Here is a 27,129-nt window from a genome sequence, read left to right as displayed (position 1 = left end):
TGGGTGGGGTGGCGGTACAGGACAAGTTGCTGAAAAAACAAAACAATAAAAAAAATCCAGAGAGGGTGAGTGAGATATAAGGTTTATTGAAAATGCTTATGGGGCGGGTCCCATGGCAACAGGCTGGACAGATGCTTCCCCAGAAAGCCCAGCGGCGGGGGCTGGTCAGTTGCTTCTCTGCCTCACTCAGCCCCTGGCACCTCACCAGCAAGTACGCCTCTCACCTATCAGGATGCCGCATCCAGGGTCAGCTGCCCGGGCGCCACCTCCTTCTCTGCAGGGCTCGGGTCCATCCCGGTCACCGCAGAGAGGGGCTTTATAAGTCAGGGCGGAGAAGCAGGGACATCGCTAATTTACCTAGTTTGCTTTGCTCCTGTTCGTACCCAGCATCCCAAGGGGCAGCGGTCCTGATGTGCGCGGGAGAAATCCGCTTGCTGCAGATAACACTAACTTGCCCTAGTTCCCAGCAGCATGAGCCCGAGTCATTGTTCTGCTAGACGCGTATTGTTCAGGGGTCTGTAGGTCTCCATGCCCTGGACCCACACCCTGCCTGGGGGAGGATGCAGACAGGGGTGGGCTCAGGGCTCCGTGGAGAAGGGCATTCCAGCCTGGGTCGGCTCTCATGATTGCCCAGGCTTGGCAAGGTCCCTGTGAACCGAAAGGGCTGCTTTGAGGGCACGGTGTTACCATCCTCCAATTTGGGGTAGAATCGCTCCTGTCCTGCGCAGAGTGGTCTGACTTTAGGAACCTGCCCCAGCAGGGCAGGAGGCAGCCAGGCCTTCCTCCTGTATGACACATGGGGCAAGATGGCTGATGGGATGGATACATGGACGTTTCTAGACCTCAATGTGAATCTGCCTCCGGACAGAGAACGTTAAGGGTGGAGAGGAGAATCTCCGGAGAGCAGGATCTGCAAGGATCATGATTCACATGCAAAGTCATTAAGAAATGAGGTCCTTTGGGGGAGGCCTAGAGGCCTATGGGAAATGGGCCGTAGGTGAGGCGGGGCACTCGTGGGGAAGGCTTCCGAGAGGGAGGGGTCGCCCTCAGCGTTCCATCTGGAACCTGGGGGTCTCTGAGAGCGTTTTGCTCAGGGCCCTGTCAGTCTCCATCACCTGGGGAGCGTGGTGGGCGGGGGCGGGCTCAGGGCTCCATGTGCCACCACTTGAAGGCGAAGGGCTGCCGGCGCACGTTGGTGCCGCAGTGCACCTCGCCGTGCAGCATGTGGTAGGGGGTGAAGTCGTCGATGAAGGTGCAGTGCAGGCCCAGCGGCTCCAGCAGCGCGCGCACCTTCTCCTCCAGGCAGCAGCGGCCGTTGATGATGGGCCCAAAGGGCTTGGGGATGCCCAGGTGCTTGCCCAGGACCAGCATGTTCACCTGCAGCCCAAGGGAGGCGGCGTCTTTCACCATCGGCTTCTCCACACAGCAGCACCCGACCTGGGCTTAGGTCTCTTTTCTTTTCTTTTTTTTTTTTTTTTTGGTACTGGGGATGAAACTCAGGGGCATTCTACCTCCAAGCTCCACCCCCTGCCCTATTTTTTAATCTTTATTTTTAAACAGGGTCTCACTGAGTTGCAGAGGGCCTCACTAAGTAGCTGAGGCTGTCCGTGAACCATGATTCTCCTGTCTCCGCCGCCCAAATGCTGGGATTATAAACGTGTGCCATCATGCCCGGCTTGGGCTTGTCTCTTAACACAGCCTTGAAAATAGCCACTGGCCCTTCCCTGGTAAGAGCCCCCTAGCACCTCTGCGGGGCTCACCATGGTAACCTTAGTAGTGGACTATGGTGGCTGCCATGTTTGCTGTGGAAACCCAATCTCATTGGTTAGAGCTGATTGGACCAGGGTGGTCAGCTGACCCAGGATGGTCCAATCAGATTCCCTCTACCAGGAATTTGGAGTTGACTCTGGGAGACTCTCATCTCTGCCTGTGCCAGAACTCCAATAGGTGGCCCTGCTCATATCTGTTCCCTGAGCAGCAGCGGGGGATGGGGGGAACGACGTAGACACAAAATGAGGCCTGGAACATCTGGAACATTCTCTCTGGCTGAAGCCGGCTCGGGTGGGCCTGGTTCTTATCAACACTAGAACCTGAACCATTGCACAAGCTTCTGGGGCCACGCGCATAGTTGTGGGAAGGAAGCGGGCAGGAAGGAAGGGGAGTGGAGGGGCTTGGCCAGGGCAGGCAGAGGGCAGAGAGGGAGGGATGGCGCAATGGTGGGCAGAGGCTTCGTCGTGGGGAGGGGAGCAGAGAGAAGAGCCGGCCCTGGAGTAGCACCAGCGCCCCCTGGGAGCGCTGGCCAGGCCGCGTGCCCGGTCTCCCGTGGCCTACTCAGTCAGGACTCTGGAGCGGGGCCACCGCTGTCCAGGTGTTTCAGATCTGGGTTTAGAGACTTGGGTCAAAGCCCGAGGGCTCAAAGGCTGCCTCTTCGGTGAAGTCCTCTGGGATCTCTGCTCCTGCCCCTTGGGCCTGGAGCGCTTTGAGCCCCTCACTTCATCACGTGAAACAGATCACGGGCACAGCGTCGAGGCCAAGGAGAGTGCCCTCCCCACGGATCAGTGCGGAACCTCCTGGAGGGCGGGACCCTCCGGAAGCATCCCTGTATCCCTCACAGGACCTCGAAATGCATGCGGGTGATGGGCGGCCAGGCGCTGGGGGGCGGGGACAGGATGGACCCTGCTTTGCACAAGTGACCTCAAGCCACGATTCCCTCACTCCACGGATGTCAAGTGGGTCCCTCCCGCACGGCCCCTGAGCCAAGGCCTGGTGCACTGAGGGGCCACGCAGCCAGGGGGAGCCAGGCGTGCAACCCAGGCGCCTCGGGGCTTCTCCTCGCCACCCCTCAGCCACCCCAGTCCCAAGCAGGACTGCAAGCCAGCAGCTGGCCCCTCTGACCGGAGGCTCGGGGCCTGGTCTGAGGAAGCCCTGAGTCCCCGGGGCTGGGCTCACCAAGTCTGGGAAGAAGGCCACCGCCTTCCTCCTTTCCGTCTTGAAGAGCTGGGGGATGTCAATGATGTCGCGGTCGGCCAGGCCCAGCTCCCGCTTCAGCACCTCGCGGTTCCAGTCCACGCAGCTCTGGGCAGGGGAGGGACGGAGCTGGGGAGACCTCGCCAGTGTGTGCTGGGCGGTCCCGGGGGGTCCCATGTGGTTGAGCAGGGATGAGGTGTCCGATGGCCCACAGTCCACACCAGACTCACCTGTGTGCCTGGGGGTCAGAAGACACCTGCCCTGTACCTCAGCAAGTGGCTAGAGCTGAGAATATTTCGCCTTCTTTAGATTCTTTCATTCCTTGGGGGACCTTATCTGGTCTCATGGTTTGTTTGTTTATTTATTTATTTGTGGTATTGGGGATAGAACCCAAGGGCATTCTAATTCTAAGCTACACCCCCAGCCCTATTTTTTTTTTTTTTTGGTGGTACTGGGGTTCCTGGAAGCCCTTCTACCTCTGGGCTACACTCCCAGACCTATTTTATATTTTTTTATTTGGAAGTAGGGTCTGTTAAACCAGCGAGGCTGGCTCTGAACCAGCGCGATCCTCCTGTCTCCACCTTCCAAGCATGGGGATTACAAGTGCGCGGCACCACGCCTGGCCCCAGCCCTATTTTTTATTCCGTATTTTAGAACAGGGTCTCACTAAGTTGCAGAGGGCTTCACTAAAGTAACTGAGGCTGGCCTTAAACTTGCGATCCTCCCATCTCGGCCTCCCAAGTACTGGGATTACAAGCGTGCGCCACTGCACCCGGCTTGGTCTCATGGTTTAAAAAATACTTGATACTCAAATCTCCCCACCTCTCCCTAAGGCTCAATCTCATTCCTGAGCTCACACTTGGAAACAGAATCGCCCACGTTGAATCTACTTAGATGAGTCAGACATATCATGCGGTGTGGTGTCAAGGTGAACTTTTAATTTCTACCCCCAAACCTGTTCCTCCCCTAGTGTTCTTTGGCCCCATCCACCCCTGTCCCTGTCCCCAGCCCTGTATGCTTTCCCCTCATGGCCCACAACCCCTGTACCTGTACAAACTTATTAAAGCTGATGAGGTTTTCGTCAGAAAGGACCTGGTTGATGGAGATGGTTTTGACCCTCCTGTCACCTGTGAAGGAGAAAGAGGGACAAGTGGGCGGGTTCTGTGCGAGGGCCACCTGCTCCGGGAAGCAGACGGGCAGAGGCTCGGACTTTCTTGAGCATGGGGTGGCAGTGCCCATGGGTGCTCATCTCGGCCATGGCGAATCTGGGGCAGGTGGATGGGAGGGCCAGGCTGCCACACACAGTGACCTGGAGACTTTTACTTGAGTTCACTGGGCATGGGAATGCCTTTACTTGGAAATTCAGAACTGCCTGAGACAGAGGGAAGACTGCTTTCTTCAGCTGACAGGGACCCTGGGTCAGCTCCCGTCCACCCTGCCCACCAGGACCAGCCCTTGGTGGTTCTCTGAACAGTGGGTAGGTCGGTCCTGGGCTCCGACCCCATCAGGCCCTGGCCTGCCAACTTCATGGTAAAGGCGCTCCCAGAGGCCCAGCTCTCCTGCCTGCCTGATTGGGGTACCACAGAGAGAGACAGGGAGGGCAGGGGAGACCTTAGCTCACAGGCCTCACAGCTGCCAGTAAGTAAGCGCTTCCCTTAAGCAGCTCTAGGTCCACCACCTCGCTAACCCTCGCCCTGTCAGGCCTGCACCGCCATCTCCGCTTTACAGATAGGGAAACTGAGGCTCAGAGAGGCCAGGCGACTTGCCCAAGGTCACACAGCAAGGACACAGGGGGTTCTGTGAACCTGGGGCTCAGAAAGGGTCTTAAGCCTTGAGCAGGGAGAGGAGAGGCCTCTCTCTGTCCACACACAGCTATGGGGTTCACGTCCCTGCCACCCCCACAGGGGGCAGAGGGTTTCACTGTAGTCCTGGCTCCAGCAGAGGCCTCTGGGCCAGTTCCTTCCCCACTCTGAGCCCCTCATTCTTAGGTAAGGGGGCTGAGGGTGATCCCCCCAGGCTCTCTGGAGCTCACTGGGATCCTGCCCGTGACTCACGGAGCCCAGGGCCTGGCACACACAGGTGCCCAAGAAGGTGCGCTGGCCACAGCATCTCTGCCAGCTCTTGGGGTGCAGGGGCTGTGTGTGGCCTGGCATCTGGGAATCCCCTGATTTCCTTCCCAGCCGGGTAGGCTGGGATAACAGCTCACCCGGCTCACTGGAAACACAGTTCTCCCGGAGAGACCATTGGGCGCCCCCCTCTGCTGCCACCCTCGCCTGGCACATGAAGTCTGGGTTTGAGGACTGTCAAGGTTTACTTGGGGTTCAAAGGAGTCTAGTCCTGCTCCCTTTGGGGAGCCCATGCCCCTCCACACTTCTCCAGTGCAAAATGAAAATGTGGGCTCCTTGCTCAAAAAGCAGAAAAATAGACCATGGTCTCTTGGCCTGTCCCTGTGGGTTTATTGTTGTTTTATTGTTTGGGAGCTGGGGATTGTACCCAAGGCATTCTACCTCAGAGCCACGCCTCAGCCCTCTGCATATTTTATTTTGAAACAGGGTCTCACTAAATTTCAGGGGCTGGCCTGGAACCTGTGAACATCCTGACTCGGCTTCCCAAGTCCTGGGATTATAGGCACGTGCCCCTGCGCCCAGCTCATTGCTATTGGACGCTGCACTCTAGGGAGGTCGGGGGCACGGGCCAGGGGGTATGCTGGCGAGAGGCTCCCCCATCCTGAGTTGCCCATGAAACATCCCTGTCGGGCAGGGCCAGCGGATGCCAGACTTCACTGAGATGCTGAGGGGCCTGTGTGCCCAGGCCCGGTCCTCCCAGGCCTAGGTTCCTGCTGGAGCAGAGGGCTACACCATTGCTGGGCACTAGTGGGGACGAGGAGGCCTGGCCACTGCGGCTCCGAGGATAAGGTACTGGGTGGCAGAGAACCCATCCCAGCGAGGCAGGGAGGTTGGAGGCAGAGCCTCTAAGACCCATCGGACTTCACTTACACATCACAAATGATTAAGAGTTCGAGACTAGTGACTGTAAAACCTTAAACCCGAAGCTCTGGGCTCTTCTGAGCAGAGGGCCTTGGGTGACTGTCTTGGCCATAAGCTGGCTGCACCCCGACTTTCTCCATCCCCACCCAAGCGTATGCCCCCCACCTTCTGCTCAGCTCCACCTCAACCACAGGCAGCCGTGGCTTGTGACAATGGGCGCCACCAAGCGTCCCAAACTCAGGGGACCGGGCTGCTTTAGAGTCGGCCATTTTAGAGGAGGGGCAGGAGAGCTGAGGGTCAGGGCACCGCTACCCACCAACGACCCCCTGGAACAGGAGGGCCCTGCCGTGGCCCCACTTCTTCTTCTCCTGGAAGAGCTTGAAGCAGGCGCCCGGGCTGGCCAGGAGCATCCGGAAGCCCTGTGCGTGGAGAACGGACGGCTGAGGTCTCTGCCCGGCACGCGAGGCCAGGCCCCAGACCCCGGGTGGGCCAGGACCTCACCTTCCCATCGGGGGCGGGAACAAAACTGAGGAACTCGTCCACGTGGCCCACAGCCAGCCAGTCCACAAAGAGCTCCACAGGCGGCTGCACCCTCTGGGCGTGGAGGAAGTCCCGCACCACCTGGGTGACCCTGCGGCCCCTCGACCTGCACCCCGGGGACCGAGAAAAGTCACTTAACTAAAAACATGCAGAATGGAATGGTAATGGATCAACATTCCTACAATATCTGACTTGGTTAACAAACAAACAAACAAAAACAAACAAACATGGCTTTTGGTTTTGGTTTTGTGGTACTGAGGGTGGAACCCAGGGGCTCTCTACCTCCAGGATATACTCCCAGACCTATTTTTTATACTTTATTTGGAAACAGGGTCTCACTAAGTTGCTGAGAGCCTCACTCAGTAGGTGAGGCTGGCTTGGAACCTGTGCGATCCTCCTGTCTCTGCCTCCCAAACGCTGGGATGCGGGAAAGACAATCGATACATATAGTTTTAATTCTGCTCAGAATGGGTGCTGGATGAGACAGGTTAACAGCACTAGGCCATGACCCACCAGGTAGAATCACCCAGGCGAATCCTCAGAACCACCCTCAGACCCAAGTCATTGATTTCACCCCCACGGCTCACTCCCCACGGCCCGGCAGTTCTTGCTTGAGTTTAACTTACATCTCTCTTGCTGCAGCCCCCCTTCCTGCATGCCAGCAGGGAGAGGGGCGGACAAGGCTGCCCCCAGGGGCCTCGCAGCCCCAGCAGTTTACATGTGTGAATTTAAGTCCCATTCTTCTTTTGTCTTCTGAAAAAGTACCCAATGGCATGGCCCCAATTTCCTGTTTCTCAGGGATCATATTTGAGGCCAATCAGTCCCCTCCACATCTCAATTCTAGAGTCATCTATTATTTGGTTCCTGTCTGTTCTAACAGCTTTGCAGAGATGGAGGAGGAGGGATACCGGGGATTGAACCCAGGGACATTCTAACTCTGAGCTACACCACCAACTCATATATATATATATATATATATATATATATATATATATATATATATATATATATATTTGTTGTTGTTGTTGTTGTTTGTTTGTTTGTTTTGATTTTTTGTGTGTGTGGTACTGGGGTTCCTGGAAGCCCTTCTACCTCCGGGCTACACTCCCAGACCTATTTTTGGAAACAGGGTCTCTTAAGCCAGCGCGGCTGGCTTCGAACCTGCGCGATCCTCCCGTCTCCGCCTTCCAAGCGCGGGGATTACAAGTGTGCGCCACCGCGCCCGGCGTTGTTGTTTTGTTTCGAATGAGGATCGTACCAATTTGCTGAGGGTCTTGGGAAACTGCTGAGGCTAGTGTGGAACCTGCCATCCTCCTGACTCAGCCTCCCAAGTGCTGAGATTACGGGCGTGCGCCCTCACACCTGGCTAGCTCTGCCGAGTTGGCATAGACATCGGTCCATTTCCTGGCAAAGAACCACCACAACTGGCATCCCTTTTCCGTCAGCGCCCCTGGGTCGCACACCAAAGAACAGACGGCCCCTCCGGCTCCGCTCCTACCTCCTCAGGAAAACACCTGACAGTGCTCACTTACACCATAGCAGGAATGAACCTTCGCCTAAATGTACTTTCTCCCTACACTATTGGGAAAAGACACATTCTCTTCTATTACTAGAAGCATCGTCTATTTATATCCAGGACCACGATGACGTCACCCCCGCCCGCTCTCATGGAGGGTGTAACGGCCCCTCACATGGCCGCCATCACCACCCATGGCGGCCTCCACCCAGATCCTGGCCCCTGCGTCTCACCCGGGCAGGTTACCCCCGATGAGGATCCTCCCCAGGGGGTACTCCTTCCCGTTGGCCACCACCGGGGGGCTGACCTCCAGGTTCCCAAAGGAGTCCAGGCCGCTCACCGACCTGTCTCGAGGTTCCCGAGTCACATAGCCGAAATCCAGACCCTGGTGGGGGAAACTGAGTCAGGCAGGGGTGGGGCGCCGGGAAGAGCTGACTTCTGAGTTCCTAAAAGACCCAGTGGGAACAGCTACCCATTCCTCGGATGGAAATACTGATTCCAAGATGGAAAGCCATCCCAGTCAATATCTGTGCGTGAGGGCTAAAATTGGGAAAAGCCCAAGGCTGCTGGCCCAGCTGCCTCTTCGGGCCCTGGTTCTCAGAAGATGCAGGGAGGACCCTGGAACTCTGAGCCCACAGCCAGCCTGCCCTGCAAGGCCTTCTCACTAAGTCTCGCCCAAGGGCAGGTATCCGCCTGGCCCCGTGACCGTCTTTGAGGCCTCCGGGAAGCGGTCCATCTGTCAGAAGAGCTTAGACACCCCCTGGAGCCAGGCAGAGCTCCTGGCACCTGTGTGACCCAGCAGGGAGGTGGAGGGGTCTCCTGTTTCCTACAGCACCCAAGAAATCCCCCCTCTTTCCTCAGGGGGCTCTGGTCAGCAACCTTCGCTGTTTCCAACAATGCTCCCTCCTTGTGGGCACTGTGATAATAAGAAGCTTCACAGAGATCTGAGAAGCCCGGGCTAAAGTACCATCTTTACTGATGAGGGAACCGAGGTCCAGGGAGGAGGAGTAACTCACTGTCGCACTGTGAGTGACAGCCGCGCTGTTTCTTAGCAGCGGTATCATCCTGTCTCCCCATCTAAGGATGCTCTGTTAAATTTGAATGGTAGGTAAGTAAAGCCTTTTTTTTTTTTAAGTATAAGTATATCCCATGCAATATTTGAGATATACCAAAAAGTTACTTGGTGATTCTCTGAAATTCGAATGCACCTGGGTGTCTCCTGTACTGTGCTTGGTTTCCCAACTCTCACTCCTAAAGAACAAGGGCTGTCCCTGCTCCCCACACCCCGGGGTGGCCCTGGGGGGTGGCCCAGGGCTGGGCTGCGCCCGAGACTCACCAGGATCCTTTTGTAAGGGAAGTCCTGCAGCTCCCCATTTCTCGGGGAGTCGAAGACCACCGGGAAGGTCTTGTGCGGCGCCTGCACGTAGCCCAGCTCCATCTCGTCCTGTGCAGAGAGGGAGGGGGGCCCGGCTGTGGACAGCCAACAGCTGCCCTGTGTGCCCGCACGGAGGCAAGGGGAAGGCTGAGCCTGTTCTGCCTGGGGACATGGGCAGGGGGCAGGGGGCAGGGGCAGGGGCCCAGACAGAGCCCAGGAGTGAATGAGAACACGGGCGTGACCTCGAGGGAGTCCCTGTGGTGGGCTGGGGCAGGGTGGACACAGAAAGGGCCTCGGTGGCCTGAGCTGGACAAAGAGGCCACTGGCCAGCGGCCAGCTCCCCTGGCCCCCGCCGTGGTGACAAGGGTTTGGCAGCTAGACAGGCAGAGGACTGGCGAAGGTGCAGACGTGCCCCCTTCCAGAGCCTGGGGTGGAGAGGCCCGGCCCGTCTGGTTCTGCAGATGAAGATGGCCCAGCACCCCCAGCTACAGAGCCAACAAAAAGCTCACTAGGGTGCGCCTGGCCCTGCCTGAAGCCCTGTATAAACACCAAGTCCACCGATCCTCCGACACGCCTGTGCGGGGCACTGCTATCACCCCACGTGGTAGACCAGGACGGTGAGCCACAGAGAGGTCTAATTACCTGTCCAAGGGCACGCAGCTGATCAGGGCCCAAACCCAGGACGCCTCCCTGCAGCATCCCGCCCCACACCCCCTCACTGGACGGACCTCCAGCAGAACAGGAGCCCCGTAGCTCGACCCAGATCTCTCCCCTCAACTCCCGCCCGTCCCAGCAGCGCGGCCCAGGGCGCACGTGGGCTCTCGCTCCTGCCTCCCACCTCTGGGCCTTGACACCTGCTGCTCCCTGGCCAGGGCCCCAGCCTGTCCTGCCTGGTGGCGGGCGCCTGAGTCCAGCACTGCCCTGGCCAGCTCTGTGCCCAGGCACTGGCTCCGCAGCACGCTCGCTAATTACGGGAGTAATTATGCTAGCTATGGGGGTTGTTGAGCCGACAAAATCAAAATGCATATGTGCATGATGTAAATGTGCGTGGCCTGGGTGACCTCCCGATAAATGGCAGGAACCACCATCCAGCGTCTGCTGAATTTGGTCCCGCTGACTCAGCAGGAAGGTCTCACCGAGGTCCCCTCCACCAGAGGTGTGGTGGGGACCTCTTCAACCCCTATATCTTAGATTGCAGGAGTAGGGCTCAGTAGCAACCATTCACCACATGAGAATTCCTCCTCCTCCTCCTCTTCCTCCTCCTTCTCATTTTGTTTGTTGTTGTTTTTTGGTGGTACTGGGGTTCCTGGAAACCCTTCTACCTCCGGGCTACACTCCCAGACCTATTTTTTATATTTTTATTTGAAAACAGGGTCTCTTAAGCCAGCGCGCTGGCTTCGAACCTGCGCGATTCTCCTGTCTCCGCCTCCCAAGCGCGGGGATGACAAGCGTGAGCCACCATGGCCGGCCTCCTCCTCATTTTGGTACCACGGATTGAACCCATGGGCTTTCTATCTCTAAGTCACAGCCCCAGCCATTTTTATTCTTTATTTTGAAACAGCAGGGTCTCACTAAGTTGCTGGGGCTGGCCTCAAACCTGCAACTCTCCTGTCTCAGCCTCCTAAGAGCTGGGATTACAGGCGTGGACCACCACACCCGACCCATACAAGGGCTTCTCAGCCCCGGCACTGTTGACGTGTGGGACGAGACCCTCACGGGGCCCGTCCTGGGATGGCAGGAGGTTTATCATCATCCCTGGACTCCACCCACTAGTGGCCGTAACCCCAGCACCCCCAGCATAACAACTCTGGGCATTTCGGGGCAGGCCGGCCCTCCCTGCAGGCTGGGGACTCACGGGGTTCGTGGTTACCTGGATCCAGCGGTCATTGCGGTTCTCGGCTTGCGGGCAGATGGTCAGCTTGCAGCCGGCCTGCCTGGCCAGCTCGGCCACTGCTTCCACAAAACCTGTGTTGTTTTTCACACTGTGGGCCGGACCAAGGACAGCAGCTCAGAGCCGGGGCCCAGGGCCAGAGGGGCCACGAGGACGAGGACCCTCTCTCTCCCCCCACTCCAGACTCACCGGCACACATACACCTCCAGGGGCGGCAGGGTGCTGGGTGTCATGATCCAGGGCGCCACTCGGAAGACCACAGTGTCCGTGAAGATCGGGGTCTCAGAGTAGTCCTGCAGGGGAGGGCCAGAGGAAAAAGAGCACTGGACTCGGAGTCCAGAAGCTGGGGTGGAATTTTCATTCTACTCCATGGTCTTTTTTTTTTTAATTTTTTATTTTGGGAGTAGGGATTGAACCCAGGGGTGTTCTACCTATGATCTACACCCCCTAGCCCTATTTTTATTTATTTATTTTTTATTTTAAAACAGGGTCTCTCTAAGTTGCTGAGGGCCTCATAAGTCGCAGAGACTGGCCTCGAACCTGCAATCCTGTCTCAGCCTCTCAAGTACTGGAATTACAGGTGTATGCCGCCATACTTCCCCTTTCCCCGCATGGTCTTTAAGATAGCCCCTCACTTCTCTGCAAGATGTGGAGGAGCCAGCAGGGCGGTCAGGAAGCCCATGTCTACTAGGAATGGAGTCCTTTCTCCAGCCACGCTGCCCGGCCACCCCTACCTCGTTGGAGTCGTCCAGCAGGGTGACGTGGAAGGAGAGGAGCCCCGAGAAGCCGGCGTCGGGGAAGGAGAGCCCCTCCACGAAGAAACGCTCCTCGTCCCCGTGGATGCGCGGTACCTCGTAAGACACCTTGTCCTGGCCCAGCGCGTACCTGTAGGCCTCACAGGAGTCCTCGGGACCTGGGAGGGGCGGGCGGGGGGCCGTGACTCTCCTGACTCTCATTCTACCTCTGAGCCATACCTCCAGATCTATTTTATTTTTTAGTTTGAAACAGGGTCTCACTAGGTAGCCGAGAGTCTCGCTACATTGTCGAGGCTGTCCTTGAACCTGCAGGCCTCCTGTCTCAGCCTCCCAAGTCCTGGGATTACAAGCATGTGCCACCACGCCTGGCTCCAGCCCTTTTTTAACATTTTTAAATTTTGAAAAGGGGGCTTGCTCAGTTGCCAAGGCTGGCCTCGGACCTGCGATCCTCTTGTCTCAGCTTCTCAATTACTGAGATTACAGATGTGCACCCTTGCACCAGACAAGAAAGAGCATTCCTTTCTAAGATCCTAGTGAACTAATGTTTATTCCTAACCCACCAATTCCACTTCTAGGTATGTTCCTATAAAAATATATGCGTAAGTTTGCATAAAAAGTCCTCATTTCTTTTCCCCCCAATACTGGAACTGGAACCCAGGGCTGCTCTACCAGTGAGCAATATCCCCAGCCCTTTTTATTTTAATTAATTACTTATTTATTTATATTAATTTATTTTGCGGCAGCGGGGATTGAACCCAGGGCATTCTACCTCTGAGCTACATCCCCAGCTCTATTTTTTTTTTTTATTCTTTATTTTGAAACAGAGTCTTACTAAGTTGCAGAGGGCCTCGCTAAGTAGCTGAGGTTGTCTATGAATCTGCAATCCTCCCGTCTCGGTTTCCCAAGTATTGGGATGACAAGCATGTGCCACCATGCCCAGCTTATTTTATTTTTTTGAGACCAAGTCTCACTAAGCTGCCCAGGCTGGCCTCAACTCTGTGATCCTCCTGCCTCAGCCTCCCGAATAGCTGGATTCCAGGCATGCAGCACCGTGCCTGGGAAAAGTCCCCACTTCCAACTATTCTTACTGTGACCCCCAAGCCCGCTCCCAGAGCCCTTGCACGGCTGCCCAGCTGCCCGCGGCAGGAGATGAGGCTGCCCGGGCCTGGCACAAACTCACCGCAGGCGTGGAAGACCCGTGCCCGTGTGGCATCGGAGCTGGAGGTGTGAAGAACCAGCCTGTGGTCATCGAAGAGCGCCGCGGGGCCCTGGGTCCGCAGGACCATGATGGACATGTCTTCCAGGTCTGCGAAGCCACTTTGTAAGTTGCCGGGGATGGCGCCCAGGTGCGTTCTACCTCTGAGCTACAACCCCAGCCATATTTTATTTTGAAACACTAAGTTGCCGAGGGTCCTGCTAAGTGACTAAAAGCTGGCCTCCAACCTGCGGTCCTCCTGCCTCAGCCTCCCCAGTGCTGGGATCACGGGCCGACACTACCACCTCCGGCCAAAAGGCGGCCACTCTGAGCACCTGCCGCGCTGTCCCCGGATGTGGCTGACTGGCTGCGAGCGTTGATGGCAGCGCAGACGCAGGTGGACTTCGCAGGAACGGGACGTTCCCGGGACACAGGCCAGAGGTGCAGGGGAGGGAGTCTGGTTTGGGGTTGGAATAGGAAGCCCTGGGCTGGCCCAGACCGGCCACGACACTTGAGGGAGTCTCCTGACCGGGACTTCAGCATCCTCGTCTCCGAGTTGGGGTGACCGTACGCTCCCACATGGATGACTGAGCGAGAATCGGGGGAACGGGCCTGGCACACGGCGGAGCTCAGACCGTGTCAGCGTTCCCCATTCCCCTGACAGAGAGGAGAGTGCCCGCTGGCACTGGGACCCCGGGGCATGGCAACTGCCAGCCCGCGACGAGTTTTGAGTTTTGAGGACGGTGCGTCCAGGCTGGAGCTCTGGCCCCCAGTCTGCCTCCTGAACCCCACCTGTGGGTCAGGACCCGTGGGTCAGATGACTGAGGGGTGACCCTGGACACCCCGGACCTGGGCCGCCCCGGGGCCCTCACCTCGCAGGCAGCTCACGTGCTGGTCCTGGTTGTCCTGGGCGTCAGAGTACACATCGTCCCGGTCACAGTTCACCAGCAAGACGGCTCCATGGCCACCCGGCCCCCAGACCCACTGCCCCTGGCAACGGAAGGACAGAGGGGTGATGGGGGCTCACACTAGACCTGGCCAGCCCCCTAAGCCACCGTGAAGAGGGTCTACTTTCACTGAGGAACCCTCTGCTCAAGAACTGGCCGTGGCTCCCCAGTGCCTGCGCCATCGAGCCCAAACTTTGAGCTGTCTGCAGGACTGCGAGGCGCCTCCCACGGCACAGGCTCCCTCCTTCCTCCTCCTGGACAGCCTTTCCTCCCGCGCCCCTTAGAGCCCAGCTCCAGCGCACCTCCTTCCGGTGTCTTCCTGGCTCACCCAGTCCACCCGGACCTTCTCTGAACCCCCAGTGGACCGAGAGCCACCATGGACGGGGCCAGAGACCTTAATAGCTTTGTTCTTGGTAGAGTTGTTTCCCTAGATTGGGGGTCAGTTCCCCCAGATTGGCCCATGGCCCAAAGCTGCTCACTGCCTGTTTGTATAAATAAAGGTTCATTGGAACACGTCCTCGCCGTTAATTTATGATCAGCTGTGGCTGATTTCACACAATAATGGCATAATTGAGACAGTATGGTCCAGAAAGCTCCAGACAGTTATAATCTGGCATCTAATATTTATTATTTTGTGGTACTGGGATTGAACCCAACGGTGTTCTACCTCTGAGCCACATCCCTAGCTCTATTTGTGTGTGTGTGTGGGGGGGGGTACTGGGGTTCCTGGAAGCCCTTCTACCTCTGGGCTACCCTCCCAGACCTATTTTATACTTTTTTATTTTTGGAAACAGGGTCTCTTAAGCCAGTGCTGCTGGCTTCGAACCTGTGCGATCCTCCTGTCTCCGCCTCCCAAGCGCAGGGATTACAAGCGTGCGTCACCAAGCCCAGCTCCTAGCTCTATTTTATTTATTTTGAAACAACAACAACAAAAAGAATCTCATGAAGTTACTGAGGGCTTTGTAAATTGCCAAGGCTTGCCTCAAACCTATGATCCTCCTTGTCTCAGCCTCCCAAGCGATTACAGGTGCACCACTGTGCCAGGTTGGTTTTTAATTTTTACAAAGTTTGCCAACCCTTGACCTAGATTATAAACCCAGAACTTCCCTAGGCTTGGCCTGGGGCTAGGATCTTCTGTGCCTGGTCATTTTTGGCGACGATTTCTCCTGTGGCAAAAGAAGGTCCACAGCCGTGCCGGGTCTCTGGCTCCCTTGGTCTCAGGATTGGCTGGGAGGCCGGGGGAGACCTGAAATGACCTTTCCCCGCCAGCCCCAGCTTACTGCAGCTCCTACACCCCGCTCCCTTGCCTGGGCCCAGGTGGAGAGGCCTACCTTGTCCACGAAGTTCCCGTCCTGTCTGTGGTCTCTGTTCAGGTCACACTCCAGGGCGATGTCTGCGGGCGAGGCAGAAGGTTAGTCCCACCGGGTTCGCTGGAGCCCAGGACAGGTCCTGGCCGCTGTGATTTTAGCCTCGACCTCAGGCTCCAGACGTATGCCATCTCCAGCAGGCACAACCCAGAGGTGAGGGCTCTGGAGTCTCCCTCCTGGGGCTGGGGAAGAGGCTCGGCGAAGGGTGGAGGCTCAGAGCAGAGGCCTGGCCAGGCGCTGCCCCGTCCAGGAAGCCTTCCCTGACCGCCTTCCTCCACAGCCCTAGAAGCCTCCCTGTCTAGGGCACACCCTGCACGGAGCCCAGGTCACAACGGATGTTCTCTGCCTGTATGAAGCTGTCCCCTCTCCTGGGATGGGGCAGTGACCTGGGCTCTGTGGTCAAACTGACCTGGACATGAACCTGAGCTCTGCCACCTGCTGGCTGTGCGGCTGCCCTGAGCCTCGGCTTCAGCAGCTGCCAGCTGGCCCCAGAACCCTGCCCCGTGTGCACACGCTTGCACGCACGCACGCACTCACACACTGCTCAGGTGGCCTCCTGGGAACAGGGGCAGATGTCACCACACAAACGCAGTGTTTGAGGGTCAGAACCAACCTGTCTGCCCCTTCAAAGAGCCTAGTCCTTAAAGAGATGGAAAGGGGGGGATTTCTAAGAGATTTTTACTATGTGAAAAGACGCTCTTCCACTAGGCAGCGAACGGATGAACCGCACAAGCGTGACGTGGGCCAGAAGAAGCCCACACACGAGAGAATATGTGGGGAGTCGTTCTGGGCACAGGAAATTCAGTCAAGACGACTCTCTAAGCCAGGCGTGGTGGCGCACGCTTGTAATCCGGGCATTCGGGAGGCTGAGACAGGAGGATCGCGGTTCGCGGACAGCCTCAGCTACTTAGTGAAACCCTCTGCAACTTAGTGAGACCCTGTTTCAAAATAAAGAATAAAAAATAGAAAAAAAAAGAAAGCTGGGGGGTGCAGCTCGGCGGTTGAATGCCCCTGGGTTCCATTTCCAGACCCGCAAAAAAAAAAAAAAAGAAAAAGATTCTCCATTACTTGGCACGCATTCAGGTGATGAAAACATAAATAAAAGCTAAGAGATAGTTATCACAAAACAGTGCTCACCTCTAGGGGAGGAAGGGGTACGGTTAGAGAGGGGTGTGGTGGGGGAGTTTGGGGTGCTGGCCACACTCTATTTCTTGATTGGGGTGAAGAATGCGCCAGCGTTTGGAATTATATGTGATTTAATGTGTGTATAATAAAGCTTTCTACGCTTTCTGCCTGTGTATTTCCTCCCTCCTCCACCCCCTCTCTCTTTCTTTCTTTGGGGATGCTGGGACTTGAACTCGGGGCTGCCCGCTCCCGCAGCAGGAGCGCCGCAGCCCAGCCCAGGCCACAGCCCGAGACGTCAGCACCTTCCCAGTTGGGTTTTGACCATGGGACCTTTCTCTTCCATGCAGTGCTCACCCATATTTGTGCCCATGTCTACAAAGTTATTTGTCTTTTCTTTGGGCATCTCTACATTCCAGAGGCACCGTGTCAACCACGTGCATTGTAAGCTTCTCCTGCTTCGTACTTTGAATTTTCACTCACCCTGTGTGGTGTAGTTTCAAATTTAAATACGGTCTAATGTATCCATATTTCCTGCATGGTCTCTGCTTTTGGTTTGCCTTGTTAAAGGAAACCCTTACGAGTCGGGCGTGGTGGCGCATGCTTGTAATGCCCGCGCTTGGGAGGCTGAGACAGGAGGATCACACGGGTTCGAAGCCAGCCTCAGCTGCTTAGTGAGGCTCTCAGCAACTTACTGAGACCCTGTTTCCAAATAAAATATAAAAATGGGTCTGGGAGTATAGCCCGGAGGTAGAAAGCCTCTGGATTCCACCCCCAGTACCACCAAAAAAAAAAAAAAAAAAGGAAACCCTTACAATCTTGAGGTCACAAACATATTCTTTTTAAAAAGCTTTAAAATTTTAATTGTTTAATTGTGTCTTGATTTGTGTGTGTGTGTGTGTGTGGTACTGGGGATTGAACCCAGGGGCATTCTACCTCTGAGTTACACCCTCAACCCTATTTCTTATTTTTTTTTTTTATTTTGAAACAGGGTCTCACTGAGTTGGGAGGGCCTCACTAAGTAGCTGAGGCTGGCCGCGAACCACCGTTCTCCTGTCTGCGCCTTCCAAGTGCGGGGATTACAAGCGTGCGCCACCACGGCCGGCTTAATGTGTGCTTCTTTAATCTTAAAAATAAAACCAGTCGCCAGATGTGATGACGCGTGCTTGTAATCCCAGTACTCGGGAGGCTGAGACAGGAGGATCGAAGGATTGTAGTCAGCCTCAGCTACTTAGTGAGGCCTTCCGCAACTTAGTGAGACCCTGTTTCAAAATTTATTTATTTTATTTATTTATTTATTTTTTTGCGGGTCTGGGGATGGAACTCAGGGGTATTTGGCCTCCGAGCTACACCCCCTGCCCTATTTTTTATTATTTATTTTGAAACCGGGTCTCACTGAGTTGCAGAGGGCCTCACTAAATAGCTGAGGCTGTCCGCGAACCGTGATCCTCCAGGTCTCAGCCTCCCGAATGCTGGGATTACAAGCGTGCGCCACCACGCCCGGCCTCAAAATTAAAAAAAATAAGAAATAAGGCTGAGGGTGTAGCTCAAAGGTAGAATGATTTCTGCAAATAAATAAATAAATTAGTCAATTAAAAAACAACAACAAAACCCTCGGTCCAATGTCATTCCTAACCACCCCGCTTGGCCACACCCCCAGCGCGGCCCAGCGTACCCACGCAGGTGAGGTAGAGCACTGCGTATGCCAGGGGCAGAGACTCCTGGCTGGAGTGGTAGGCGATCTGAACCTGCGGAGAGACAGAGAGACGAGCCCAGAGTCATTGGGGTGGAGGACGGAAGTGGAGGGCCCTCCCCAGCTCTGACAGACCTGGAGGAGGGCCCGAGGCTCAGGACTTCTACCCCAACCCGGCTCTTTTTTTTATTTATTTATTTTTTTGCTTTCTTGGAGTTATTATTTATTTTCTACTCCTTGGTTGGCCCATGTGTAAAATGGGAACTCTTTGAGAAGGATTCTGCGGGAACCTGGGCCCTGGTCCTACCAGTGACCTGCTGTGTGACTTTGGCGGGCCCCTGCTCCCCATTGGGCCCCAGTTTCACCATTTGTAACATGAGGCGTTTGGACTAGGCAGGGTTTAAGAACACTCTCCAAGCCACAGTCTTGTCTGCGGGGTGCAGGCAGGTGGGCAGCTCTGGGCTCTTTGACCTCGGCCAAGGCCCCCGCCTCTGGGAGCCTCCTATGTTTCATCTGCAGAACAGAGACCCTGCAGGCGCCTAAGTCAGAGGATTGTACTTCAGCTCAGAAACGATATTTGCAGCCGGGCGTGGTGGCACAGGCCTGTAATCCCAGCATTCGGGAGGCGGAGACCAAATGATCGCGGTTCGTGGACAGCCTCAGCTTCTTAGTGAGGCCCTCCACAACTTAGTGAGACCCTGTTTCAAAAACAAAGAATAAAAAATAGGGCAGGGGGTGTAGCTCAGAGGTCGAATGGCCCTGGGTTCCATCCCCAGTATAGCAAAAAAAAAAAAACCAAAAAAAAACCAAAAAAGCACAGTATATTTGCAGAAGCCCATAGGACGTACCCAAGAAACACCAGCCGTCGTTACCAGTGAGCACGAGTCCCCGAGGGAGGCTCAGGTCCTGGATTCACCCCCCTGAACACCCGGGCAAGCCCTGGCCTCTGGGCTCAGCTCCCTCCGCCTCTCCCTGGCTCCAGGGAGACAGGATGTGGGGCCTTGTGGCTGGATCGACTGACCGCTGCCTCCCCCACCCCTGCCCAGGCCGGGGACCAGCTCACATGACTGTCGTTGATGTCGTTGCTTGGGGAGTTCATGACCACGATGATCTCCAAACCCTCACCAAAGTGCCACCGCCGGTGGTCAGCGCGCTCCCGGCCCCTCTCGATTGTGGGGGAGACGTAGATGTCCACGCCGGGGGTCCCGTACACCTCGAACATCTCTGTGCCCTCGGGAACCAACCTGGGAAAGACAGGGAGCCCCGGGAAGTGCTGGGGGCTGGGGCAGCCCTCGCGCAGGTGTCTGAGACTCGGCCAGGCCCGGCTCCTTCCAGACAGCCTTCACCAAGTACCTGAGGCTGGCCACGAACCTGTTGATCCTCCCGCATCAGCCTCCCAAGTACTGGGATTACAAGTGTGCGCCACCACACCTGGTGACACACCTGTGTCTCCTTCCAGTCGGATTTAACAAGTAAAAATACAGAATGCACCAGATGTAGTGGCGCACACCTGGGGAGCCGGGGCAGGAGGATCGCAAGTTTGAGGCCAGCCTAGGCCGCTTACTCTGTCTCAAAATAAAATAAAAGGAGTGGAGGTATAGCTTGGCGGTGGTAGAGCACTTGGCTAGCGTGTGTGAAGTCCTGGATTCAACCCCCAGTACTGACAGAAATGGGAAGAAAGGAAAAGAAGTAGAAAAAAAGAAAAGAAATACAGAATGCCTGGTTGGACTTGAATTTTAGATAAGTAAACAACAAATAGTTGTTTTAATGTAAGCATATTCTATGTGATATTTAGGACATGTTTATACTAAAAATCATTATCTGGAATTTAAATTTAACTAGGCAGCCGGGCGTGGTGGCGCACGCTTGTAATCCCAGCATCCGGGAGGCTGAGACCAGAGGATCGTGGTTCGAGGACAGCCTCGGCTACTTAGCCCCTCTGCAACTCAGTGAGACCTGGTTTCAAAATAAAAAAAAAAAACAGGGCAGAGGGTGTAGCTCGGAGGTCGAATGCCCCTGCGTTCCAGCCTCAGACCTGCAAAATAAATAAATTTAACTAGGCATTCTGTTTTTTATCTAACACTATTCCCAATGCCTCTACCTTCCAAGGCTAGTGGTGCCCTCTGGCTCTTCCGCCCTGGAGTGAGGGCCAGCACCCCCCTCCCCCAGGGGACATGGATGAGACGCAGAGGGACAGAAGGATAGAGAGAGACAAATGGTATGCAGAGGGGCTGGGGCCGAGGCCCAGGGCTGCAGCACTTACCCAACATGCACCAGGCCCTAGGTTTGCTCCCCGGAACCACAATAAAAATGAAATAAAAGATGTACCGCGAGCAGGGAGATGGAGAGTCGGCAATGAAGTCCAAAACACAGCCCCGGAGCAAGGGCTCCTCTCGTGGCCCAGAAGCGCCCTCGGCCCAGCCCAAGCAGCTGCCGCTAGCAACCACTGAAGCAAGTATGCTTTTTATTTTTTTTTCCTGCTACTAGGGATGGAACCCAGGGACATTCTACCTCCGAGCTACACCCTCAGCCCTATGTTTTATTTTTTACTTTGAAACACGATCTTACTAAATTGCAAAGGGCCTCACTAAGTAGCTTGGGCTGTCCGCGAACCGTGATCCTCCTGTCTCAGCTTCCCAAATGCTGGGATGACAAGCGTGCGCCACCACGCCTGGCTGTGCGTACACTTCTTAAAACGTTCCTGAATACCTGGCCTGGGCACCCTTGGTGGCATGGAAAGTCCTCAGTTTCCAGACCCTGGACCCTGGTTTTGGGATACTTAGCCTGGCTCCCCTGTGAGGTGCTGGGATCCCCAGGGAGCAGCCTTGCCCCGTGAGGCCCCGGGCAGCGGTCCTGACAGGGCTTCACACCAAGGCGGGGCACAGGAGAGCAGGCTGGGGGCGCCAGGGCCAGAGGAGGAGCAGGTCAAGGCCAGGCTGGGCCACATCTGCCAGGTGACTTTGACTAAACCGCCTGGCCTCTCTGGGCTCAGTAATGGTGCCCATAAAGTAGGATAATGACACCCACTTGGCCAACCTCATGGGCAGTCATGAGGCTCCAGGGCGCTAATGGGCAGGAAAGGCTTGGGCATCCCGCCTGGATGGGGAAGGCATTATTAGGGTAAATTAGGGTGCAGGAAACAGGTGGACGGGAGCAGCCGAGAGTGGGCTGGGCGGCTGGGAAAGGCTAGCTTGCTGGAGGAGACCCTCTGAGGGAAAGAGGTTTTGCCTGGGAGGCTCAGGAGGGCAAGTTTCGACGCAGGCTGTAACGGGTTTGTTTTCATTTCATCCCCATGTAATGGGGAGCCAGCGATGGTTCTTGGTAAGGAGGGCCACCCAGGGGAGATGTGGCATGGGGGTGAACCCTGCAGACCCCGGGCCCCACCACTCACTAGGTGGAGGACCTTGAGGGATGACTCAGTCTCTCGGGGCTTACTCTCTGTCAAGGGGATGCTGAGGAGATCGGAGCACTCCGCATGAACAAGAGTCAAACCCTCATTTCACTGCTAAGGAAACTGAGGCCCGGAAAAGAAGTGACCAGAAAGTAGGGCTCCAGACTCCTAGTCCAGAGCTTAGGTCCCAACATGGAAGCTGTGTGTTGTCACAGTCACAGCGGTGGCTGCTGGGAGGAGAGCCTGCATCGGGTGCCAGTAAATCCAGATGTCCCATTTCTAGAGGCACCAAGGTCTTCCTGGACAGAGCTCTTCCACGAGCCAAGTCACCTGGAGCTGCCGGCAAGTCTGACTCTGGGCTGCTCTGGACTGTGCTCCAGCCTGGCAGAGACTGTCCAGGTAGGTGTAGGATTGCCCAAGGCCCTCCCAGCCAACAGGAGGGCGCTAAGTGGGGTGTGAAATATGGTAGGTCACCAGCAGCTCCATGTCCCTTGAACCAGGGCATTTTTTTTTTTTTTTAATCCTGGGATGCAGAACTTTCAGGGCTAAAATTCAGTTTCCCACACAATGGGACAGCTGGTCAACCTCTAGGTGGCCAAGCTCAGGCTCCCCCGAAAAATGCAGATTCGCAGACGCGCAGCAGCAACACCGACAGTTGAGAGCCACGGCTCGGGGTGTACTGCACAGAAAGGCTGGACACTGATCCCCCAGGGAGCATCGGGGTGACTCAGCGTGAGGCCACCCCTGCCTGGGAGCCGACCTCTGCGTTCCCGTGACTCCCCTCCCACGGCGAGGGCCACAGGCTGACGATGGCAGGGAACGGACCTCCCGCGGCCACTTGCTGTGCGCACTATAACCCCCACTACGCAGGCGAGGCGATGGAGACTGAGACAGCAGGTGATTCACCCAAAGTCACACAGCTGGGTGACAGAGTCAGGACTGAGAGCCGGTCCTGTCTTCACGCCCCTGCACACCAAACCCACCCTCTCCCTTCATGGGCCCATGGCCTCGGCTTGTAGGACAAAACCATACATTTCAGGAGTTGGTTGAAAACAGAAAGAAGTACAAGGTAATCAACAGGGGCCCTCTGTGCTGGCCCATGGGGCAGAGGAGACCGGGCTCAGCTCTGGGGGGCAGTTCCAGCTGCCCCTCTCCAATCAGCAAGGGTCCCAGGTACCCGACTCACCAATAGAACCAGGTCCAGGAAACCACTGCCCCCCCTCCACCCCAAGCCCTGCACCCCACCTGCTCTGGCCCTGGAAGATGGTGGCCACACAAACCCTTTGTCCAAAGCCCAAACCGTTCAGAGGGATGAAGACGCACCTGCCCCTGGGGCCCAGAACTCCACACAGGCAGATTCGAGCTTTTGCACCTAACAGCTGGTGTAGACAGACATGTAGACAGAGTGGAGCTGCTTTTTCCAATCTGGAACAAATTTGCGTCTATCATCACCGAGTCAAAGTTAGCACCTCTGGTGTCAATTTTATTAGGCAGCTTTTGGGTGACAGAGGCTGTTTGCCCCTCCCAGCTGGGGCAGTTTTCTTAACCTGGCCACACAAACTACAATGCCAAGCCCCATGGCAGAAAAGTTGAGCCCTGCTTTCTGAAGTGAGGCCCAGGTAGCACCTTCCTTCCGTCCATCCATCCTTCCTTCCTTTTTTCCTTTCTTCCTTCCGTCCTTCCTTCCTTCCTTATTTCCTCCCTGTCTCTTTTCTTTTCTTTTCTTTAGTGCTAGACATTAAACCCAGGGCCTCACACATGCTATAAAAGTGCTATCTCGCCGGGCGTGGTGGCGCACGCTTGTAATCCCAGCATTCGGGAGGCTGAGACCTGGAGGATTGCGGTTCGCGGACAGCCTCAGCTACTTAGTGAGGCCCTCTGCAACTCAGTGAGACCCGGTTTCAAAATAAAGAATAAAAAATAGGGCAGGAGGTGTAGCTTGCAGGTCGAATGCCCATGGGTTCCATCCCCAGACCCGCAAAAAAAAAAAAAAAAAAAAAGTGCTATCCCACTGAGCCATGCCCCCAACTCTTTTAATATTTTATTTGGAGACAAGGTCACCCTAAATTATCCAGGCTGTCCAGGAACCTGCAATCTTCCTACCTCAGCCTCCCATGTAGCTGAGATTACAAGCGTGCGCTACCACGCCCTGCCTGGCAATACATTTTAAAGGTCCCCAGGTGACTCAATTGTCCTCCAGGGTGGAGAACTTCTCCTGGAGAAAAGGGAGGCGGACAGCTCATCGCCAGGTGTGGTCCCTTGGGAGACATCTGCTAACGGGAGGAGGGACCTTCATCAAGGGAGCCGAGCCTCCCACCCAAGACCAACCCCGTGAACCTTATGGTGGTCTCGCTGCCTCTGGCCTTTCCAGTGCTGTTTCTTGCCGTCATTTCAAGGTGAGTGAGATGCATATCTCCAAGGTCAGGTTTGCCCTGCTCAGAGGTGTCTGGGCTGGCATCAGACAGGGGCTCAGGAAGACTCAGCCCCTCCCTGGGCTGCTCTCTGTGTTGGGTCCCTCTGCAGCCATGAAGACCAGATATGACACTTTTGGAGTTTTTTTTTTTTTTAAATATGGGGCCTACACAGCTGCATTTGAGAATACTCAGAGCTCCTGACCAGCTCCAGGAATTCCCAGCCAGGTGAGTCTCGGCACCTCTGTGACTCAGTTTCCCCTTCACCATTAGTCACAGGTTGGTTTTTTTTTAAATTTTTATTATTTTTTTATTTTTGGTGGTACTGGGGTTCCTGGAAGCCCTTCTACCTCTGGGTTACACTCCCAGACCTATTTTTACATTTTTATTTGGAAACAGAGTCTCTTAAGCCAGCGCGTGCGGCTGGCTGCGCGATCCTCCTGTCTCTGCCTCCCAAGTGCGGGGATTACAAGCGTGCGCCACCACGCCCGGCTCACAGGTTGTTTTAATTTAGTGGCTCGGTTTCTAGTTTTATCTCTGCCCTAACGCATCCTCTAATCCTGAGCGAGTAATTTCACATTCTAGGCATTAATGTCCCCATCCAGAAAATGAGGGGAGGTAGGTGAGACCCCCAGATGCTTTTACCTATCCCATGGCAAATCCCAAAGGTGACCAGCCTCGGGGGCCCCTCAGCCCGACGAGCGCCCACAACCCCACACGCTCTGAGAAGTCCTCCCGTGTGTCATGGAAGTGCCCGGCAGGAACGTTTCCAGCAGCTCACCTGCCATTTGAACTGCAGCCACTGCCCAGGGCCTCGGAGCCAACCCACCACCGCAGGCATCCTGGGGTTTTGATTTTGCCCAGTAAGGACCAAACCATCATCTCAGTGTCAATGGTACAGCACCAGCAAGGGATGCATGGAAAGAGACAGCTACCCAGCTTCGCACCAGAGAGAGCCAGGCGAGGCCTGCCATGCTCTGCAGAGTGGGACTTGCCCCGCCGATCCCTCTCTTGAGCCCCCTTTTGGCATCTTGAAACAGAGAATGTGATGGCCACTTCCTGTTGCCAGGAGGAGGCATGAGACCCCAGGGGCCCCTGCATGGCGCAGGCACCAGTGCTCTTCCTCCTCTCCCTGTCCTAGGACCCACGGCTCAGGAGCCAGGCCTGGCTGTCCCCAACTCCCGGGAAGGCAGAAAGAGAGCGTGTGATCGACTGCCCCAGAGAGAGGAATCTCTCTCTCTGCCTGTGCACATCCTGGAAGTCTCTGGCTGGGGCCCCTTTTCCAGGAAGCCTTCCCCGAAATACTCACTGAATGTGTAAATGAGCAAGCTAGGGGTCCTGGCACTGGGGCCCAAGAGCCGCTCATTTGAAGAGGTTGGGACCCCACCCCATCCCATGGCCATCACTCACCCCCTTTCCTGTGAATCCCCACCCAGCATGGCGCATCTTGCTTAGGTTACCCCAGGACCGGCTGCCTCTGCATCTCCTTGCCCCAAGCCGTCCCCCATCCTTGAAGAAAGCTCTGCGGGGAAGGAGCCAGCTCCAGGCTCCCAGAGGCAGGTCAAACTGGAGACATGTCTGCCCGACGGGCACGAGGCAGCTGGACAGTGAGTCACCCCTACGTGCATGCAGCCCTGGAGCAGGCGGCACCCGGCAGCATGGGCCCTCCCCCCACTCCTGTCCCTTCAGGGGGCACCAAACCCCCTTCTACCCCTCACAGCACACCTGCTGTCAGCCAGGCTTTAGCCCCTGGTGCCTCACTGGGCTGGGCCTGCTCCAGATTGGGTTTCCTCCCATGACCAGCTCCTCATCCCCTCTCATTCATGTCCTGGGACCATCTTGGCTTCCTATTCGATTCACTCTGGTTTTTAAATTCTTAGGGTGAGCTCTTTGTTCTCAAAGACTTGGGCGATTTTGTCCCCTAGGACACATTTAGCAGTCTCTCGAGGCATGTTCGGTGGTCACAAGCAGGTAGGGGTAAGTAGAGGCCCAACATCCTACACCCGCAAGACGGCCCCACAAGGGCTTGTCACGCCAATATTGCTAAGGTTGCAAAACCTGGTCCAAAAAAGGGGTTGGGAATGCCAAGAGGTGGAGACAGTTAAATTGGGGCTCCTCAAAAGGGGCCTCCCAGGTGGTCCAGCTCCTAACCCCCTAGGAAACCTTCTTTTTCTTCCTAGGAGAGTAGCTGGAAGAGACCAGATGTGAAATCCCTCCTCTTCGGAGGCGAAGCAGCTGGAAGCTGCCGGCTCTGCCGCTTGGTGGCTGTGTTATTCGATTGAATGGCCTACCCTTTCTGTGCCTCAGCTTTCCCCCTCTGTCAGCCGGAATCATTCTAGCAATGAGCTTGGACCAGAAGGTCTCTCTTTGTCAGGGTAGGATTGCAGAGTTTACCTTCAAGGGTTATGTTCAAAAGCCCCAGCCAGTTGAAGAACAGTGCTTGGCACTTAGGTAAGCACTTAAGTGGACGTGAGCTTTTAATATGACTTTTGCTTTGTTTTTAGGTTCACAAACCAGGAGCGGCAGGGCCAGTATAAGCCTCTTCTTTTTCTTGTGTGCCTCAGACACCCCCGCAGCCCAGCCCGCAGGATCTCTGGACAGAGAAGAGTACCCAGCACCCTATGCACCAGCACCCTCCACAACCCTGGACCACGCCCGGCCATTGCAATTCTCTTCAACCCCCGTCTCACTCCGCCAGTTCAAGTTCCCTGCCATAAACCCAGCTAACAAAGGCAGAACCTGACTGGCTGCTGTTCCAAGGCCGAGGCGAAGGAATGGGCAGCCAAGCCAGCCTGAGCACCAAGGAAGCTCTGCTCAGCCCCGAGGGAAGAAGGCTCATGGGGTCGGGACTCACCAACCCCCAGGACCTCAGGCTCTTACCCATAAATGTCTACGAGGGTCTCCACGCCGGCCACACACACTGCGCTGGTGGGATGCTCCAGGGACACCCGCACAATCCTCTGCAGCGACAT

The 27,129-nt window shown here is 55.9% G+C and overlaps 1 protein-coding gene across 1 annotated transcript; it reads right to left on the bottom strand.

The window, feature by feature from the left end:
* Positions 1-1,143: 1,143 nt before the first annotated feature.
* On the bottom strand, positions 1,144-27,129 carry PADI3 (peptidyl arginine deiminase 3; the record flags this gene model as incomplete). Its single annotated transcript, XM_080690600.1, has 16 exons — positions 1,144-1,377; positions 2,950-3,075; positions 4,015-4,094; positions 6,271-6,373; positions 6,456-6,600; positions 8,244-8,395; positions 9,347-9,454; positions 11,256-11,367; positions 11,466-11,569; positions 12,011-12,189; positions 13,212-13,337; positions 14,099-14,216; positions 15,505-15,566; positions 18,338-18,410; positions 19,419-19,599; positions 27,038-27,129. 16 exons carry the CDS (start codon positions 27,127-27,129, stop codon positions 1,144-1,146), a joined length of 1,995 nt encoding a protein of 664 aa, XP_080546726.1.

Source organism: Muscardinus avellanarius (genome assembly GCF_963383645.1).
Source record: "Muscardinus avellanarius genome assembly, chromosome: 3".
NCBI classification, from domain to species: domain Eukaryota; kingdom Metazoa; phylum Chordata; class Mammalia; order Rodentia; family Gliridae; genus Muscardinus; species Muscardinus avellanarius.
This window is presented reverse-complemented; position numbering and strand designations above follow the sequence as displayed.